We start from the raw sequence: 21826 nt of genomic DNA, 5'->3' as shown, positions 1-21826 counted from the left end.
AAGAATGCCAACTCTCCACACACGTATTTGGAATACAGTTCATGAAGAAATGTTCACAATAGAAAACAATTTCCTGGTTTCCAGCCTTCCAAAAACAAATCCCCCTTTAAAAAAGGTTGTCTCTATTGTTCATGAGGAAGCACTCAGGGAAAGGTTTGGAACCTTGGATGAGGACGGTACTTTGTCAGAGGGGCCATGAGAAATGACAGGGAACTTCCGGGGCACATTAGAGAGCAATTTGGACCATTATTACCATTACCTGGTGGATATCTGTGGATGGGATTGGACAGTAAGGGAGGGGTAGGGGAATAGAAGTTCATAGCTTCCACTTGGGAGGCAGAGGCAGGCGGATCTCTGTGAGTTCGAGACCAGCCTGGTCTACAGAGCTAGTTCCAGGACAGGCTCCAAAGCCACAGAGAAACCCTGTCTCGAAAAACCAAAAAAAAAAAAAAAAAACCAAAAAAAAAAAAAAAAAAAAAAAAAAAAAAAAAAAAAAAAAAAGAAGTTCATAGCTTCTTGTGTCTCCTCAGGTCCTAGCCACATTGGAGACACCTAAGGCAGCAGTTAGGGACATTTCTTGCAGATTTATTTATTTATTTATTTATTTATTTATTTATTTATTTATTATGATCTTAGGAAGGGAAGTAGTGTTTCAAGGGAGAGGAATAGGCCAGGCAGAAAGGAGACACTGTCTCTCAACAATGGACCTTAAAGAAATGAGAATCTCGTGCTAGGACCAGGAAAAGACACCAGACCAGGGGCGGGGGTGGGGGATGGTGGGGGAGGTGGGTGTCTTACCTCTTGGAAAGAGATTTAATAGTTTTAGCCACTTGCCAGCCTGCCTTACTGGTAAGAGTGAAGCACACTATTTAAATTTTAATCTCAGTTCAGGACTCTAGAGATCTTTGGGGATTCACTGAATTTCTTTGTCCCTCTTCCCACAATAAATCAAATAAATATTTTCTCTGTTTTCCATTTTTAATTTTGCTCTTTTAGTTTGCTTATTGAGAGCAGGTGGTCAGATCCGGTTTCAGAGGGATTCACTAAATTTCTTTGTCCCTCTTCCCAATAAATCAAATAAATCTATTTTCTCTGTTTTCCATTTTTAATTTTGCTCTTTTAGTTTGCTTATTGAGAGCAGGTGGTCAGATCCAGTTTCAGAACAGTCTGTGACTCATAAGTTCAGTGACAGGATTAATTTACAGGCAAAAGAACATTTTAAGAATTGAGAGTTGCTAGACCTTGACTCACGACTGTATACCTAGTACCCGGGAGACTGATGCAAGAGGCTCACCTTGAGTTCAAAGCCAACATGTCTGACTGTATTATTCGGGATTCTCTAAAGGAACCGAACTGACAGAATGAATGAATGTGCTCTCTCTCTCTCTCTCTCTCTCTCTCTCTCTCTCTATCTATCTATCTATATATATATATAAAATTTTATTTATTTATTTATTTATTTATTTATTTATTTATTTATTTATTTTGTTTTTCGAGACAGGGTTTCTCTGTGGTTTTGGAGCCTGTCCTGGAACTAGCTCTTGTAGACCAGGCTGGTCTCGAACTCACAGAGATCCGCCTGCCTCTGCCTCCCAAGTGCTGGGATTAAAGGCGTGCGCCACCACCGCCCGGCTATATATTATTTATTAAAGTGACTTCCAGGCTAGTCCAACAATAGCTGTCTCCTGAACCAAGAATCTGGTAATTGAGAGTACATAAAGCTGGGCATGTCAGCTGGTCTTCAGGCTATGTGGAAATCCTGAATAAGTGTGTTCTAATACCTCAGCAGCAGGATAGATGGTCTAATCAGCAAGAAGGCAAGCAGGCAAAAAACCAACAGGTTCCTTTTTCCTTTACATGGGCTGACCAGATTTGAACCCGGTCCCCCCACTTCAAATGATCCAAGGAAGAAAAATTCCTTACAAGTTTGCCAGCTGCTTGGGTTGATGTGAGGTGTGGTCAAGCTAACAAAGTTAGCTATCACTGCTACATAGAAACATTGTGTTTCAAAAAAGAAACACTGTCCCTAAAAAAGAGAGACAGTATTATTAGTATTAGTCCCTCCTTTCTTTAAGTTGTAACTTGGGGCCTTTGTGTATTATTTTAAAAAATGCTAAGTGATGGTATGCCAGCCTTCTTGACTCCCCAAGGGAAGCCTCACCCCTCTGAGGAGTGGATGGGGGATGGGATGGGGGAGGTGGGGGGCAGGAGAAGGGGAGGGAGGGAGAACTGGGGTCGGTATGCAATATGAAAACAATTTAAATTAAAAAAGAGAAAAAAAATGCCAAGTGAATTCAGGAAAAAAAGTGGAAAATTCTAGTTAAAAATTGGAGAATTTAGCCGGGCGGTGGTGGCGCACGCCTTTAATCCCAGCACTCGGGAGGCAGAGGCAGGCGGATCTCTGTGAGTTCGAGACCAGCCTGGTCGACAAGAGCTAGTTCCAGGACAGGCTCCAAAACCACAGAGAAACCCTGTCTCGAAAAACCAAAAAAAAAAAAAAAAAAAGAAAAAAAAATTGGAGAATTTAATTTGCGCTGTTTTTTTGTGTGTGTGTGTGTGTGTGTGTGTGTTTGCTTGTAGACCAGGCTGGTCTCGAACTCACAGAGATCCGCCTGCCTCTGCTTCCCAAGTGCTGGGATAAAAGGCGTACACCACCATCTCCCGGCAATTTGCGCTGTTAAACAAATGCTGTGCAGCATTATGTTTCCAGAAGTCTGAGGGTTTGGAGGTCAGGTCGCCAGGCTTTGTATTCTACGGTATCACGCTTCCAATCTAACCTAGCAGGCAGCTCTCTTTAGTCCCTTTTCTTTTCCCTTTGCTTACTTCAAGACTGGCCATACATATTCTATTTAGATTAGGCGAAAAAATCCGTGGTAGGGAACAGAAGGGAGGAGGGAGGAGAAACTGCGGGTCTGGTTGTAAAACAAATGAAAAAAATTAATTAAAACATCATGTCATTTTTTTTCTTCAGACACACACACCACACACACGCACGCATTTTTGTAAGGCCCTGTAAAGTTGAATTTTCTTCCTTTCTTTTTTTTTTAAGCCCAAGATCTGTCATATCTCTTCATTTGTTTTTAGCCTAGATCTGCTACTTTATTTCTTTTTACGACAGGCGCTAAGTAGCTCCTGCTGAGCTATAGCAAGTGTGGCCTTGAACTCAGCAATCCAAAGGATAAGTGCTGGTACTACAAAGACTTGTGCCACAAGATCCGCCTCGCTTTGACAATTTTTTTTGGCCTTTTTTTTCTAGACAGAGTTTCTCTGTATAAAAGTCGGTCAGTCGTCCTTGTGCCGACGGTTGCCATAGACCCGTGTGCAGAGTCTAGGCAGGCTTGTGGAGCCTGTGGGAACCTAGTGAGTGCTCCGGGGAAGAGCTGTGCACCTGCTCCTTCTGCTTTTCCAGTGTTTTTCTCCTTTGAGGAAGAAGACGAGCCTGTCCCCAAGGAGCAGGAAATACAAGGCAAAGATCTTAGGCTAAGCAGGGAGCGGAAGTCTCAGCTCAAAGGTACTGGGTACCTTTAAACTGTTTAGAAGCCCACGTGACCCCGAGAGCGCCCGGCCCAGCGGTCACGTGAGGGCGAGTGCAGCACACGCAGGGGAAGCCGGGCTGTGCGGCTTGCGCGTCGGGCACGGCCTCCTGCCCACCCCGGAGCCGGGAGGGCGGGGAGCGGCGGAGGGATTCCGCGGTGGCTCCCCGTGCGCGTGCGCAGCGAACAGCTGTCACCCAGTGCGGAACAAGTCTTCCAAAGATCCCAAAAGCCTCGGGGGAGGCCGCACTTTCCTCTCTTCAGCCGGGTGGTGTCCGGGCCTCCGCCCGCGGCGCAGGTAACCGCTTCTCGCTCCGCCCGGAGCGGAAAGAGTGGCGGCCTCGGCCGGCCTCGGCAGGGCAGCGGCACAGGCCTGGGCGCTCCGCCGTGCACAGCCGTCAGCTGGGAGGGAGGAGGCGGCCGTGACAGCCCTTTCTGGGCCCCCGGGTTCGGGAACTCGCTCGCCGGCCTCCCGGGAGCCGAACCGAGGCGGCGCTGCTTCGGACTGCCGCGCCTGGGTGGTCTGCGGCGCCGACCGACCCGTCTGCGGCCGACGCCGGGCAGGCCGGGCCTGGGCCCCTCCGGGCCTCCCGTGGGTCGCGCTGCTCGGACCCGCGAGGTAGCAGGTAGTCCCCCCCCCCCCCCCCTCGGGTTTGTGCTTGGCCCTGGCAGATGACCTTTTGCGTTTTTCTGGCCTCCTTCTTGAGACCATTTCTTGTGCAGTTCCTGGAGGAGCTAGGATGCGGGGTAAACAGTGGGCGCTTAATAGATGTGGGTACGATGTGGCGTGTGAACTGCCAGGCACAGGACGTGGTGTGCGCTGGGAATGGCTTGGGGAAGGCAGGCGGGCTAGCCCGGGCTGGAACCTGCTGTTCTCTCTGCTCAGCAGTGGGAGCAGCTACTCTCAGTTCGGCTGCTTTCGTCGTGAACCCAGGAGGCTGCCGTCGGTGTGCCTGAGCCCAGCAACCTCGCTCTCTCTGCCTTTGCTTAGGTGTTCCCAAAGAAGACTTAGCAAACTTTTTTTTTTTTTCTCCCTCACTCAATACAGTCATTCACACTTGGTAATTTACCCAGCACTGCTTAGAAAGCTTGAGTTAGACTTGCGGTCCGTTCCCAGGAGAAGCTTCTGATAGGCTCGGTCTGCTTAGGTTGGCACCAATCTTTGCCCTATTTCACCCACTTGAATTTAGCACTTAAGTGCGCGGGGTGGGGGGGGAGCCACAGTTTCTATGGCAACGTTATTAATATGCTAATTGAGAGCGTGGTGCTTAAAAATTAGTGGCTGAAAAGAAATGTTATTTTTTTTGCCTTTGGAGTCAGGGTCTTACTATTCGTAGTCCTTTCCGACCTGAATTCATGGTACCTGGCCCGGAGCTCAAGAGGATCTGCCTGCCTCTGTCTCTCCAGTGCAGGGATTCTTGGTGTTCACATTCACATTTCTGCACTGCTACTTACTATTTACTCTCTAAATTTTACCGTCCCAGGCTGAGATATAGCTCAAATGATAGGGTGAATGTTTAGTATTCGAAGACCTTAGGTTCAATTTCTAAGACTGGAAAAAAGAAAAGAGAAAAATTTCGACGTTTCTTTTTTTTTTTTTTTAAAAAACAAGTAGCGTGATTACTCAAGTTTTCCTGAAGCTTGTTGACCTAGTAACCTTCCATGCCTTGTTTTGTTATGTATTGCCACGTTGTTCAGGAATTTTAGGCCCTTCTTCCCATTTTAGCATTACGAGTTTACACAAAGTGTTTACAGCTCTCCACAAAATCGGTAATACAACAAAATATAACTCAGGCCTGCATTGTTTTACTAGGAAATGTACTTAATTACTACCTTAGCCCCTGTGTCCTTTCCCTTTGTCTTGGGAAAGGCTGTCTCTAGTAGCCCACCAGGGTTGGTGGGTGACCTTGAATTAAGGAACCTTCTGTCAACTGCTTCCTGAAGGTAGGGATTACCAGTGTTCGACTCCAAAGCTTGACACTGAAGTAACGCACTCCACCAAGCTACCTTCTAAGTCCTTGTGTTAGCAGTATTTCTTACTGCTTGTAGTTATGCCTTTAATATTTACTTATTATTTATTAAAAGTTAAATGATAAAATTTTGTACTGCCATTAAGTTCAATATGTAATGAAGGTCTTTAAAGATTTTCTTTTATTTTATATTAATGTTTAGTGCTCCTATGAGTACCATTTCTTATTTATTTTTATTTAAATTTTTTCATAAATATATTTTGGTTATGTTTTTCCCTGCACCAACTCCTTCCTCTCCACCTCTCTACATACTTTGTGTTTTGTCTCTCTTTCCATGCCCCCAAGCCAACCAACCAACCAAAAATCAAAACAAAAAACACTAAGTCCAAAAATTCATGAATAAAACAAAAAATGTATACACACACAGAGGGGTGCCAAGGGAGGGAAGGAGGGAGAGAGGGAGAGACAGAGAAGAGGGAGGTCCTTTTTTATTGTGGCCAGCTACTTCTGGGCTTGAGGCCTGCCCTGGAGAAAACTGACTTTGATTTCCCTTTGCAAATAGCTTCTTGCTTAGGGCTGGGAGTCTGTGTCTACTTATTCTTCTCAGTGTGAGTTGGGGGGAGACCTCATCTAGCTTGAACCTATACAGAGTTGTGTGTGGTGCCACAGTGTCTATGAGTTCAAATGTGTCTGTCATTCCTGCTGTGCCTGGAAGATGCTGTTTCCTTGGGCAATTCCCTGGCTTTGACTCTTAAACAGTCTTTCTACCTCCCCTTCGTATAGATTCTTGAAACTTGGGGATGGAGGAGTTTGGTGAAGATATTCCATTTATCCTGAGTGCTGCAAAGTCTTTGATTCTTTGCACATTGCCCAGTTGTAGGTCTCTGGGTTAATTACTGTCTACTGCAATAACCTTTTCTGATGAGGATTCAGTGAGGTATCTGTGGGTATAGTGATATGTCATTAGCAGTCATTTTATGCGATGTTCCTTTAGCAGAACAACAGTAGTAGATTTTCTCTCATGTCCATGACTTACTTCAAGTGTTTGACCACTTAAGCCATGTCATTTATGGGTTCCATCTCATGGAGTGTTTGGTTACTCCAATAACACTAGTCTGCCTTGCAGTCAGGTTACTGTTGTAGGTTACAGGGTTTGTAGATGGGTGATATTGATGATTCACTTTTCTTCTCTGGCAGCATGCAGTGTACCTTCCAGCACCATGAATGCTAGGCAGTAGGGGTAAAGCTTCTGTTTAGATACCTGATCAATTTTTCCGAGTTTGATAACAGAAGTAGCTGATGAGTAACCAATAGCTTTGGCAAAAACCTGTGATTTTTTTTTAAAATAATTTATTTATTTTTTATTTTATGTGCATTGGTGTTTTGCCTGCATGTATGTCTGTGTAAGTCTATGTCTTGGGTCACAGACGGTTGTGAGCTGCCATGTGGATGCTGGAAATACAACATAGTTTCTCCTAAGAGCAGTCAGTGAGTGCTCTTAACCACTGAGCCATCTATCTCTCCAGCCCCAGTCTGTGATGTTTTGCAGGGATGTCTGTGGGGCCCATTTGGATATTTACTCAGAAAGATGTAACCGATTCCCAGCAATGGAAATTTGTGGCATCCGATATGTAGTTGGGGTGTTGTCTCCCCTACTATATGATGATTCCATTTAGATTACTTTCATAGGTGTATATTTTTAAGGAAACTTCTAAAGTAGGATTCTATATGGCTTTTCCAAGGCCTTCAGTGCTCTTCCCACTCCCTCTTTTACTGTGCCCTTGCATTTCCCTACCAATTTGGTCTTCCTAGTTTTCCTTCCCCTTTATTTCTCCATAACACTGTTTTTTTTTTCTTTATTCCAAATAGTTTTCTTATCCATAACACTGTTTTATTGTTAACAACTGAATACTATTTAATTGTATAGATGTAACACATTTTCATTATGTATTCCAATAGTTTATTGACACCTAGGCTGCTTAAAATTTCAGGGTATTATGCATAGAGCAGCAATGAACATGAATAAGCAGGTATCTCTTTAGTAAGATGTAGAGTTTTTTTGGGTATATGCAAGGAGGTAGCACCATTCCTGATTCCAAGTTATTTTACAGATTTAGTAATAATAACAACATGATATTGTTATAAATGCAGACATATTACTCAGAAGAATAGAATTGATTATCCAGACATAATTCCACACCTATGTGAACTCCTGAACTTAGATAATGAAGCCAGAAATACACACTGGAGAAAAGAAAGTATCTTTAACCATGGTGCTGTTTAGACCGAATGACTGCTTGTAGAAGAACGAAAACACATCTTCATAAGAAAATGCAAATTAAAACTACTTGGATATTTCATCTTAACTCAACCCGAATAGCCAAGATCAGTAAAATGACAACACATGCTGACAGGAATGGATTATTCATTCTAGTGGGAGTGCAAACTGGTATAGCCATTATAGAATTAAGTGTGGATGATCCTCAGGAAGCTGAGAATCAATCTGCCTCAATTCTGCTGTTTATTTATTTATTTTGGGGGGACAGGTCTCACTTTGTAGTTCTGGTATCTGAAACTCACAGTGTCCACCAGGCTGGCCTGGATTTCCGGGAGAACTGTTTGCCTCTCCTTTCAGAGTGCTGGGGTTAAAGACTTGTGCCACCTTTCCTTTCTCCTCTCACTGCTGTTTCTCATTTGATTGTGTGTAAAGTCTCCCCCCCCCCTTTTCCTTTTTTGTATATTGGGGATAGAACCTAGGGCCTTATACATGCAATGAGTATCTTTGTTTTTACGGCTATAGAGAATGTTGTGCATCCTAAATATAAATTTAAAATACTAGTGTTCAATGAAACAAGATTAACAAGAACAGTCTGGACAGGGAGTTGACACATAATTCATAATTTCCTTCATGTTTGATGTTTAATTAGAGTTAGACAGACTCAATGCGATAACTCATTTTATTTTTCAATCACCCAGCTTCCAAAGCCTCTTGAAATTAACTGACACACTGAAAAGGCATTGCCTTTCATATTCCATGCTAGCTGGGTTTAATCCCATCCATGCAGTCAGAATAATCCCTTTAAGAAGTTTATCCTCCTTGCTCCACCTTCTAACCTTTCTTCACTGTAGAACCAGCCTGTGGTTTTGATCACCTGGTCATTTCTCATTACACTCATCTGTTTCCTTACTTCTAAGGAGAGTTTGATACTTTGTTCTTACTCCTTTTGATTTCAGTGCTACTCTGTTTTATACTTCACTGTTTATTCAATTTAACTACCTCACCCCCTTTCTGTAATCCCAACCATGAGTTTCTAGAGACAGGAGGATCAGGAGTTACAGCTCAAATTAGATTTATCTCAGGGACTGCCTGGGCTACAAAAACAAAAGAAAAGAAGCCAACTGTTCAGTTGGAGTTGTCTCTTTAAGTCAATTTCTCTTTAATCCTGCACATTTACCATGAAGTAGGTTTGTTAAAGCCTTAAACAGTTATTCTGTTTTCTTCCTTCCCCATAGCCATTAATAGTGGTTATTACTTTTGGTAATGAAGTGATTGGTAAATTGTTGCTCTGTGTGCATTTAAAATCCATAAAATAATAAATATATTTTAATATATATAATAATAGACATAATAAAAATTCATGTCTTTTAGAAAGTCTAGGAAATAAAAGGAGGAAAAAAAAAAGCCTTCAGAGCTGATGTGTAGGATGGCTGTCTTATCCTGTAATCTCAGCACTTGGGTAGGCTAAATCAGAAGAATCTCAAGTACAGTGTTATGTGGGTTATGTGGCCAGACCTTGTCACAGGGTAGTGGTTTGGGTGTGTCATCACTATTAGTTTTTCTTTTTTTAATTAAAAAATTATTTGTTTTTATTTCATGTACATTGGTTTTTTACCTGCCTGAATGTCTGTGTGAGGGTGTCAGATTCCCTGGAAGTGGAGTTAATAGTCATGAATTTCTGTGTGGGTGCTGGGAATTGAACCCGGGCTGTCTGGGAGAGCAGTCAGTACTCTTAACTACTGAGCCATCTTTCCATCCTCTTTTTTTGTTTGTTTATTCAATTTTACTTCCTATAACTTTTAATAAATTTGATGATATTTTAGTTCAGCCTTAAATTAAAAAAATTTTTTTTGAGTCTCATGTCTTCTAGAGTTTCTTAGGGTATCTCATGGTATCATGAGATTACTATTAGTTGTTTACATGAAATTTTTTGATAATGAAATTAAACTAATTGTTAGAGAACAGAATTTAGCATCTAAGAGTGAAGTATATGTCAAATACCTTCTTTTATTTGGATGAATCTATTGATTAATATATATGAGATTTTGCAGTAGTGACTGCAAATGGGATAAAGGCCCATTATTTGTACTGTTAATTTTTGCTGGGTGGTATATTCTATATGTATTAACAAAAGTAATATGTACATTGTTCTAAAGTATTTATTGGATATGGGATGCCGTCGAGGCAAAACCCCACAACTTTCATTTTAAAGGGAATAAGAGGTAGTTTATTCTGGAGCCATTTTGAGTGACCACAGATTTTGATTACCCCAAATTTTATATTCTTATGTTGAAGCAATTTGTGCCAGGGTTTTGTCTTCTGTGTGACCCAGGGTACTGTGGCACTCACTATATATAGCCCACTAACTAGGTAGCCTCCAACTCCTGCTTAAGTCTCCAGAGTAGGTGAGTTTATAGACCTGGCCCTTTTCTCTTTCTCCAGTTTTTCGAAGACAGGGTCTTATTGTTCATATTGATCTTGAACTCTGTGTATCTCGGGCTGATCTTGAACTTGTGATTTTCCTGCCTCATTTTCCCTAGTGCAGGGAATATAGGAATGTCCTACCGTACTTGTACCCCTCTCCATTGGTTTTGTTTTTTTTCCAGGCGTGGTTTTGCTCTACAGCTCTAGGTGGTCTTGAATTGATGATTGTCCTGCCTCAGCCTCCAGAATGCTCGGATTTTAGGTGTTGGAATTATTGCTAATGTCCAGAGCTACTCCCTTCACCCCCAACCCGCCCGGCTCCCTAACCAGTGCTGGGGCTCAATCCTGGTACATGCTAGGCAAGTATCTTACCTCATTGAGCTACATCTGCAGCTGCAGTTCAGAAATGTTGACTTTCATTCCTTTTTCCTTTTTGTCATGGAATTTTCTTCAGATTGTTTCTAATAGGCAACCTACTTGCATCTCACTGCCCACCATGTATACAAGCCTTTATTCTGCCTCACCTGGACTTTGATAAATTGCCTCCTTTGTGCTCCCCCTCCTTCAGCCTCTCTTTATTTCACTTCTTTTTTTTCTTTCATTCTTTTTTCTTATACAGTAATAAGAAATCAAAATGTGACCGAGATCACTTTTCTGCCTCACTTTTCCCCGAATAGGTAACCTTCGAGAGCTGTTACTCAGTGAATGGTATGAAAAGACGTTTGAGTTTGGGAACTGCAAAGGTTAAAGGGAAGAAGTCCAAAATTAGTTCCTGGCATTCTAAGATAAACTGCAAATTTCCTTTTCTAGTCTTTTCTTTTTCACCCTCTCTGTCTTGCTTTTAATTATATTTGCCTCCTTACTATCTCTTAAAGAAAAGAGCCTAAAGAGACTCTTCTTTGCCTGAAATAGCTATCTTCCATATACATACCTATTTATTTCTCTTTTTCAGGCATCTCCTGAGTTTTATTTTTCTGAACCGCCTTCTTTTTCCTCCTTTGAGACAGGAACTATCCTTCTAGGCATCTTCTTAGTACTTAACTATTGTAAATCAGAAAGCCTGAAAAGCAGCTTTGTCTGCAGAGACTGACTGATTAGAATTTCAATGCTGTAGAGAGGTTGGAATGTTGCAGGTCTAGAGGGTAGCAGCTACCTTATTGTGGAGTCCTCTGCACCCAGTAGCCATTTGTACCAGAACTAACATCTTGTCACTAGTAATTAAAAACCTTTTGGAATCTGTTAACTTAGTTTCCTCTAATCAATGGATAAGAATGTTAGCAAATCCCACCAATTTGTTTTCAAATTGCCTTGATTTATAATTCTTTGTTCTGTAAAACTATAAGACTCCATGAAACTGCTTCCATGTTAGACCATGGAATTTGGAGTAACTTAAATCTGTGCTTCCCTGGGAAACAAATCAGTCAAAATTGCTTCAGAATAAACTCTCTTGCTCTCTCTTATTCTTTTTAGGATGAAAACTGCTTCTTTTTTCTTTTCTTAAAATGAGATGTGCATTTTTTTGCATTAACATTATTTACTTATTGTGTATGTTATTTCATTAGTGACAGGACTGTTCTGTACTCTGAATGCTTATGGAACTAAAGTTAGTAATTCAGTCATTGTTTGTTGAATGACTAGCTGCATTTCCAATTTCTTCAGTGACTGCTTCCTCTGCTCAGAGAAATACCAAGGCTTTGGTCAAAAGAAAAGGAATGTTTCATTTCATGTACCAAGTATGTTTTGACACAAATATTTTGTAGGCTGCTTGGAGTTTTCTGCTGTTATTTATTTATTCATTTATTTATTTATTTATTTATTTATTTATTTATTTATTTATTGCTAGTGAAGCAAATGAGTCTTGTTGTTTTGCTTTTAGTTTTTGAGATAGGACTGTGTAGCTGCCTCACCTAGAGTTTGGTATATAAAACAGGCTGACTTTTGAAGTGTGAATCCTCTTGCCTCTCTGCCTGCCTTTCAAGTACCAAGATTATAGGTGTATTCTATCACCCTTGGCTAATCTGTTTTCTGAGTAACTTTTCTCTTGTTTAGAACAATTGTTTTCCTTTTCCCAAATGTGCCATTTTATGTAAAGACTCTTTTAATATTTGACACTTCTTTTTTTCTGATTTATTTCATTTGTAAGAGTATATATAAGTGGGGGGTATGTGTGTGTGTGTATATATATATATATGTGTGTGTGTGTGTGTGTGTGTAAATATCACATACATTCCTACAGATGGTTGTTAGTCACTGTGTGGGGGCTGGGACTTGAACCAGGGTCCTATGTAAGAGTAGCAAGTGCTGTTAACTTCTGAGCTTTCTCTCCAGTCTACTGATATTTCCAGCATGCCTTTCTTTTCAGGACTTGATGGCTCAATGGCTAGTGGGAAAGTGCCAGCATTGGGAGAAGAGGAGATGGAGCAGGGGGTGGCCCATTGAGTCCTATATTGGACAGTGCTGTATTACCAAAAGTAGGAAGCAGACAGGCTTCTTCAAGGGGAGGAATATTTAAAGTCACAAAGAGTTTAGCTTGTTTGAGAAGGTTAGGTTAAATACTGTTAGAGGGTAAAGTACATTTGGCTTTCTGTATTTGAGATTTCTGGATTAATGAATTGAAACAACCAAGGGCTTGTAAAAAATTACATCTGACTAAGGATGTAGCTTAGTTGATGGAGTATTTGCCTAGAGGCTTTGTGTTTGTTTCCTATCACTACATAAACCTTGTGTGCACAAGCGCCTTTAATCCTACAGTGTGGGAGGTGTAGGCATATGGATCAGATGATCAAGGTCATTTTCAACTACATAACAAATTCAAGGCCAGTCAGGGTTTTATTAGAGGTCTCAAAAAGAAAAATTGTATTAGCATTTAAGTTTATTCCCTATGCTGGAAAGTTCTATATCAACTTGACACAGGCTAAAGGAGTGAGCCTCAAGAAAATGTCTCCATAAGGTTGGCTGTAGGCAACCCTGTGGGGTATTTCTCAATTAGTGATTGATGGCAGAGGGCCCAGCCCATTGTCATTGTTGTCGTGACTGAGCTGGTCGTCCATGGTTCTATAAAAATGCAGGCTGAACTCCTCAATGGCTTCTGCTTCAGCTCCTGCCTCTGGTTCCTTCCCTGTTTGAAATACTATCCTGACTTCATTTGATGATGAATTGTGATATGGAAGTATAGGCCAAATAAATCTTTTTCTCTCCAAGTTGCTTTAGTCATTTAGCCTTTACATTATATTAGATAGTATTAGAAATAATTTAAAGAGTAGAAAAGATGTATGTAGGTTATATGCAAGCAGTAAGCAACTTTATGTGACCGATTTGAATATCTTTGAATTCTGATTTACTGTGGGGAGGGTCCAATATTCTGTGGATGCCTGAGAAGAGTCCATGATTGTTTTGCAAGGACTCCTAAAGAATTATAAGTTTGCTATATAAAATGAAAGTCTTGCGATTAATTATTTTTTTATTGTGTGTGTTATGTATTTATATGCATGTGGTGTTTGTAGGAGTTTGTGTGACTATACAAATAAAGGGACCAGATAGGAGGATATCAGGTGTCTTGCGATATTAAATTCCACCTTATTTCCTTGAAACAGGATCTCTTAGCTGAACCTGGAGTTAGGCTAGCAGCCAGTAAATCCTTTGATCCTTCTATCCCTGCCTTCTCCCACAATGCTGGGGTTACAAAACATGCCATGTTTGACTTTTAACATGGATGCTGGAGTTTAAATTCAGGACTTAATTTTTTCACAATAAATGTCCCTTCTTAGTGGAATAAGGTCCTCTGGTGCTCCTATTCCTATTTTCTGTCCTCAGTACTTTAGCCTAGTTTCTAGTGGTTTTGTTATGTGATTGGTTTGTAAATTACCACAGAAAAGTATGCTATATAAAGTGGAGGAAAGCATCCTTCAGCTCTGTGCTAGGTATGTTGAACATTTTCCGTGCAGTGTACATCCTAGGCCTTTATATATGTGCATGTGTAAGATAGTGAAACCTGTACATCTGTGAGAGACTGCACTTCCAGAAAATTCATTTTTGCTTGGAAAGGTTTCATGGAGGTCAGCAGTATAGTCAAGTCTGTGATTCTATACCCAGGATAGGAACATGTCTGGAAGCCACCTGAGGCCAGGAAAAGACCTGAAAGTCTCAGAGAGGTGGGAAGGAATGGACAACAACGAAAGAAGAGTTCCTTTTCCTTTGGAGACACATGCTATGCTGGTGAAGGCCACTGGTAAGCCCAGCTTCAGTAATTCATTGTTAATAGTCACATTTTCTCTGCAGAGACGTCTGTAGCCATCATGGAGATGGTGGAGGTGGAGAGTCCTCTGAATCCCAGCTGTAAGATAATGACCTTCAGACCTTCCATGGAGGAGTTCCGGGAATTCAACAAATACCTCGCATACATGGAGTCTAAAGGAGCTCACCGAGCAGGTCTTGCGAAGGTGATTACTCAGACTAGTCACAAAAAAAGTATCATTTGAGTTTAAATTATATTTTTAGTTTTGTTGTTGTTATTTGTTTCTTTCAGTGGAATGTGTCTGCTATGCTTGTTAATCCAACTGGAACACTTAATTTTCTTAAAGAATATTTATTTATCTTACTTTTCTTTGGATTTTTTTTATGCTAGGGTGTCTTATATAGTGGTTTCTTTTCCTCTTCCTCCTCCTCTTCCTTATCTTCTCTCTCTCTCTCTCTCTCTCTCTCTCTCTCTCTCTCTCTCTCTGTCTCTGTCTCTGCCTCTGTCTCTTTTTCTTTCTTTTTTTAAAACAAGGCTTCCAGAGGTGTGAATGTATCAGTTTTCATCCATTTCTCATTGAAAACGTCTATTAAATTGAAGGTTAAGGTGATTCCCTCTCTCTGTATTCCATTCCTCGCTTCTACTTTTTCTTTTTATTTGTTTTACTGTTTTGAATCATGACCATCTTTTCATGGTCTCCCAAATGATGGGATTATAAGTCTTGCCTACCATGCCTGTCTCACTTTAAAACAACAACAATTTGTAGAAGTGTAACTTACGTAAGATACAGTGTCTTCATTTATAGTTTGTAATTCAGTGTTTCTCGTTTGTTTATTCGCTTAGATGTGTAGTGGTAGCCACTCTATCATCATCACAAACAGAAACTATATATTTTAAATAGTCATTTTCAGTTTCCTAGTATCACTGCACCCCTGGGCAACCATAGTCTGTGTTCTTTATCAAGTTGCCTTTTTACCTATTTTTTTAAAACATCAAACTTTATGTGGTGTGGGTGTATGATGTTTGGGACTGACATATACCACAACCCATCTATGGAGGCTGAGGACAACTTTAGAGTTGGTTTTCTCTTGCTACCTTGATGTAGTTCAGTCTTGATTGTCAGGCTTCTATAGCAAATGTTTTTACCACTGAGCTATATCACTAGACCTTAGCTATTTTGTTTGTTCAAGTGTGAAGTGCTTGTTGTGTACCAGAGTGTGTTGGTGGAGGGCACACAGACAGAGTGGACCAAGTCTTTGCCTCCATAAAGGTTCTATTTCAGAGATAAAAATATTAAGAGTAAAAGACTCTAGGCTGGGGACGTGGCTCAGTCAGTAAAACATTTGCCACCTAAGTTGTGAGGACCTAAGTTCAGTCCCCAGAACCCAGTAGGATATCTATTGTAATCCCAGCCCTCTTGTGGCAAATAAAGACAGGAAGATCCTCAAAAGCTTGTGGGCCATCTAGCCTGTCATAGAAGACCACCATGTCAAAAGGGTAGAGGTAGGAGGTGAGGATACACATCCTAGGTTGTCCTCCGACTTCCACAAACTGGCTATGTAAGCTACAAAGAACTTTGGATCATTTGGAGTTGGAGTTATGAGTGTTATCAGCTACCCAATATGGGTCCTAGAATCAGAATTCTGGTCATCCATCATTGAGCAGCAAGTGGTCTTAGCGATCCATTTCTGTAGCTCACTTCTGTTGTAACTTGTTCTTACTCTTTGCTCTTTTTGGCTCTTTTGGGGACATTCCACCCAGCTACCAAATAAATAAATACACAAAGTCTTATTCTTTCTTATAAATGCTTTGCCCTAGCTTGGCTTATTTCTAGCCATCTTGTCGTAACTTAAATTATCCCATCTACCTTTTGACTCTGGGCTTTTGCTTTTTTTCTATTTCTGTATATCTTTTCTTTCCTTCTTATTCTGTGTTTGGCTGTGTAACTAGCCCTTTTTTCTTGCTCCTTGATCTTTTTTGTTTTCTGGTCCTGCTTTTTCTCCTTCTATTTATTCTGACTGCCAGTGCTATCTATGCTTTCTCCTGTCTTGCTATTTGCCCTTCAGCTGTTAATTAGATCATAAATCAGGTGTTTTAGACAGGCAAAGTAACACATTTTCACAGAGTTAAAGAAATGCAACATAAAACAATGCAATACATCTTTGCATCATTAAACAAATGTTCCACAACATAAACAAATGTAAAGTACCACAAAATAATATTCCACAACAGATAACCAAGGTTGGATTCAAACTTGCTAAGTTTTGGGACCACATCCCACCAAGTTCATCAGGGGTTTATTCTTCCTGCAATGAGAAGTGATGGGCTTACAGTTATGCTTAGTCTGACAAAACATTTTCATGAATGAATGGTTTATTTTGGCTCAGTTTTAGGATACTGTTCATCATGGTGGCCTGGACATCAGGCAGCTGGTCACATTGCATCTACATTATGGAAGCAGGGAGAGATGAATATTGTTGTTCAGGTTGTTTTCTACTTTTTGTATAGTTCAAAATCTGAGCCACATTTGAGGTGGGACTTCACATCTCTGTAGTCCCAATCTAGGGACACAATCTAGGTCAGTCTCCTGGGTGATTTCTGTCAAGTTGGCAGTCAATGTTAACCATTAAAGTTGGGAAGGAAGATGTAATAAATGTTTTCTTGTAGTGTTCTTTTGTTGTGTTGAGTTGAGACAATGTCTGAATAACTGGCTTCTATGTAAAAATGAGTTTGGTGTTCAGGGCAAATGTCCACAAGAAGTCTTACCAGGAATAGTGTGCTTATCTGGAGCTCTTGGTAGCTTAGAATAGTTAAAACGAAAAATGATCTGTGAAGATGTTCTTAAAGATATGGAATTATATCTTTAAAAAATAATTATAAATAATGTGCTTAGAGTCATAGGAATGTTCATCACGGTGCTAAAGACTATGTTGCAGGTTTAGATCATAAATTATATTTAGAGCTTTGAAGGAGCTACTGTCTCAGGAGATGTAGCCTTCCAGAATATAATGAAAATGTATCTGTGTAGCAGGCTTTCTTTTAGGTCACCAACCAGCTCCCAGATCATGACATGGAGACTTCTTATTATTTATAAATGCTTGGCCTTAGCTTAGGCTCATTTCTTGCTAGCTCTTATAACTTAATTTAACCTGTTTCTCTTCATCTAAAATTCTGTATGTGCTAATCTGTATCTTGCTGGCTAGTGACTGGCCCTGGATATCTTCCTCTTTTTTTCTCTCTCATTCTCTTTTCTCTCCTCCTTCTCTCAGCCCACCAACTCTGCCTATCCCTTTTCTGCCTAGCTATTGGCCATTTAGCTTCTTATTAGATGAATCAAGTGCCTTAGCCAGACAAGACAACACCTTTACATTGTTAAACAAATACAATGTAAACAAATGTAACACATCTTTATATAGTTAAATTAATAATACACAACATATCTTAATCGGAAACTCTTCCTAGAGTACTTCTTTGTTTTAATTGCAGGTCAGTTTGTTAATGTATAGATATTGTTTGTGATTTGTTTTTCTATAGACAGTTATTATATAAATGCTTTAGACTGGCAGAGCCTTTTGGTAGGCTGACCCATTTCATTGAAATTATGCTAGGTTTGTGTGTCACCACACTGTGTTCGTTATTTGACTTTTTAATGAAGCCCTTTGTTTTGTTTTCTCTCTTTTTGTTACTTAAAACATCCCTTGGTCAGCTGAGATTAGTATACTGTTCAGTAGTAAGGTGACATGTTTAGTAAGGAAGAGGAAATAGCAGCGACCCTTATAAGGGAGCAGCAGGCATACTGAGTACACCTATGAAGCTTCTGACAGCATGTAACAGAATAAAGTTAATTAGAATTACAAACACACCTGAGCCCTGTGTATACCTCCCTCAGCCTGAGGCTCATTAACAGAGTTTTATAATAATGTTACATTATACTAGGATGAGAGTTGAACTGCTTTTTTAAATCATTTCTGCCGTATTTTTATTTTCACATAAATTATGTTTAGCCTAGTCTCATTCTTGTTCTGGAGGTTGGATTAATTTGAAGTGAACAAAACGTCAATAAACCAAATTACATGATAAAAAACCAGATTATACCGGGCGGTGGTGACGCACGCCTTTAATCCCAGCACTTGGGAGGCAGAGGCAGGCGGATCTCTGTGAGTTCGAGGCCAGCCTGGTCTACAAAGGGAGTTCCAGGACAGGCTCCAAAAGCTACAGAGAAACCCTGTCTCGAAAAACCAAAAAAAAAAAAAACCAGATTATACAGATGTACATGTTTTTCTTTGAGCCTTACCCTGGGGGACAAAGGCACACTGAGGTTCTTTCTTAATGTATTTTTTTTTAATATTTATTCATTTATTATCTATATAATATTTTATGTTCATGTATGTCTGCAGGCCAGAAGAGAGCAGGCCAGATGTCATTACAGATGGTTGTGAGCCACCATGTGGTTGCTGGAATTGAACTCAGGACCTCTGGAAGAGCAGGCAATGCTCTTAACCGCTGAGCCATCTCTCCAGCCCTCTTAATGTATTTTTAACAACATTAAATGGATTCACCTTAACTATTTGAAAGCAATAGCTGAGTACTTCCAATAGTAGTGATTTTGATTTCAGACATGTAATTTTGTTTTTTCTCTAATTAACACTTTTTAGATTTAGAATTACATTTTTGTTGTTGTTGTTATTGTTGTTAATGTGCGTTGGTGTTTTGCCATGTTCCCCTGGAACTGGAATTGTAGACAGTTATGAGTTACCAAGTGGGAACTTTGGATCCTCTGGAAGAGCAGTTGGTGCTCTTTACCACTGAGCCATCTCTTTAGTCCCACCTTTTTTGTTTGTTTGTTTGTTTTGTTTTGTTTTTGTTAAATTTCTGTTATATAACATTGGCTGACTTTAACTTTTAATTATTCCTCATTATTCCAGCAGTCGGGGTACTGGCATGATACCATGCATAGCACTGGTATCAAATAACTTTGATTGTCTGCACACTTGATTTTCAAGTTGAGAAATTGAAAATCTCCTTAAGTATAAAATGTTTTATTGTAGGAGTATCATGATGAACTTCTAAAGATATGTGAAATATGTGACATTTGTCCCTGTAGTACTTCTGTACATAGGTTGCACTAGAGAATGTTATACACACTGTGTGTTTCATAAACACCAGAGAGTACACATATATCCGTTTGTAGCTGCAAGATGAAGATTGAAGAAGCATTGTTCTTCCTTTGACAGTTTGTAGACAGCATCTGGCTTCAACATATATAGTAGACATACATATTTTAGCTGGAAATGTCTGGGTTTGGGTAAGCAGTGATATAAATGTATATTCTGATTTGGTATACTTAGGAAGGTGAATATATACAGTTTATAGAAATACAGCAGAATAGGTTTCTTTTACTTTAACTCATTAAATGTAAAGGTGTTAACTTTGAAATTGTTTAATAACCAGATATTTTGTACTTGATTTCTAATTATGTGAAGTAATTTAATACTTAAAGATTTAAAATGGAATTGGTGTGTGAGCTCAATAGGTAAAGCACTTCCCTCATGAACCTGATTACCTACTGATTCTTCTTCAGTCTCTGGATCCCACCAGTAGTGGAGGGAAAGAACCAGCTCCTGAAAGTTCTCTTCTCATCTCTGTTTGTATGCCACTGTCCTTTCCCCATGCACATCAATAAACTAAAATAAGATAAAATTTAAAATTAGTTCAAAAGAAAATGTTTGTTACAGGCTTTGTTTTTTTCTGTCTTCCTTCCTTCCTTCCATTTATTTATTTTTTCTATTTAGTGCGGAGTCTTATTATGTATACTCAACTGGCCTAGAACTCATGATATAGACCAGGCTGACCTCAAATTTATAGAGATCTTACTGATAGGCTTAAATTTGTAATGATTTTATTTTATGCTCTGTTCTATCTTTAGAAATTTGTTTCAGAATATTCGTGGGGGCCTAGAGAGGTGTTTTAGTGAGTAAGAGCACTTGCTGTTCTTGCAGAGGACCTGGTTTAGTTCCCAGGATACCCATGATAGTGTACAATGCTTCATAACCCCAAGGACATCAGACATTCATGTGGTACACATACATACATGCAGGTAATACACACCCATAAAATGAAATAAATATTAAAAAATAAACTTTTGCCGGGCAGTGGTGGTGCACGCCTTTAATCCCAGCACTCGGGAGGCAGAGGCAGGCGGATCTCTGTGAGTTCGAGACCAGCCTGGTCTACAAGAGCTAGTTCCAGGACAAGCTCCAAACAAAGCCACAGAGAAACCCTGTCTTGAAAAACCAAAAAAAAAAAAAAACTTTTAAGAAAAGTATAAATATTTAAATATTCCTAGGAACCAATTACGTTTTTATTTTTAAATTTATTTTCCCAACCCCACCCCAAGACAGGTTTTTTCTGTATAATAGCCTTGGCTGTCCAGGATTGTAGACCACTCTGGCCTCAAACTCACAGAGAATCACCTGCCTCTGCTGGGATTATTTGCATGCACTACCATGCCTGGCATACTTATTTTTATTTTTTGAGATAATCATTTTATTATTTTGTTTTATGATTACATAAGAGTGTGTATTTGTGTGTGTGTGTGTGTGTATGTGAGTGTTGGTGTATGCAGAGGTTAGACAACCTTTAGAAGTCATTTTTCTCTTCCCATCAAGAATTCCAGGGATGAAACTCAGGTAGTGGCTTGAGTATATGTGGACCACTTGTGTGTAGGAGACCTCAGAGGCCAAAGGAGGGCATTAAATCCCTGAAACTTAAGTTACAGGAAGTTTTGGCCTGCTATTGGATGATGGGGCCGTAACCTGAGCTATTTCTCAAGCCTCTCTTCTTCTTCTTCTTCTTCTTCTTCTTCTTCTTCTTCTTCTTCTTCTTCTTCTTCTTCTTCTTCTTCTTCTTCTCCTTCTCCTTCTCCTTCTCCTTCTCCTTCTCCTTCTCCTTCTCCTTCTCCTTCTCCTTCTCCCCCTTCCCCTCTCCCCCTTCCCCCTCCTCCTCCTCCTCCCCTCTCCCCTCCCCTCCCCTCCCCCTCCCCCTCCCCCTCCGTCTTCTTCTTCTTCTTCTTCTTCTTCTTCTTCTTCTTCTTCTTCTTCTTCTTCTTCTTCTTCTTCTTCTTCTTCTTCTTTTTTTTGGTTTTTCAAGACAGGGTTTCTCTGTGGTTTGGAGCCTGTCCTGGAACTAGCTCTTGCAGACCAGGCTGGTCTTGAACTCACAGAGATTCGCCTGCCTCTGCCTCTCAAATGCTGGGATTGAAGGCGTGCGCCACCACCGCCTGGCTCAAGCCCCTATTGTTTATGGTTTTTCTTTTCTTTTCTTTTTTTTTTTTGAGACATAGTCCCTTGTATTCCAGGCTGGCCTTGACCTTGCTTTTTAACCAAGA

At 40.3% G+C, this 21826-nt stretch overlaps 1 protein-coding gene across 3 annotated transcripts in view; it reads left to right on the top strand.

The window, feature by feature from the left end:
- The first annotated feature begins 3631 nt into the window (after positions 1-3631).
- The window catches only part of Kdm4c (lysine demethylase 4C), a 194952-nt gene continuing 176757 nt past the window's right edge, over positions 3632-21826 (top strand). The window contains exons 1-2 of one of the 3 annotated variants that reach the window (XM_057784161.1): positions 3632-3831; positions 14484-14644. In XM_057784161.1, coding sequence (XP_057640144.1) covers positions 14501-14644 — 144 coding nt within the window. In that variant the 5' untranslated portion in view covers positions 3632-3831; positions 14484-14500. The remainder of the gene's footprint in view (positions 3832-14483; positions 14645-21826) is intronic. The other 2 variants (XR_009057981.1, XM_057784160.1) reach the window with 2 other exon arrangements.

Source organism: Chionomys nivalis, chromosome 11 (assembly GCF_950005125.1).
Source record: "Chionomys nivalis chromosome 11, mChiNiv1.1, whole genome shotgun sequence".
NCBI classification, from domain to species: Eukaryota; Metazoa; Chordata; class Mammalia; order Rodentia; family Cricetidae; genus Chionomys; species Chionomys nivalis.
This window is presented reverse-complemented; position numbering and strand designations above follow the sequence as displayed.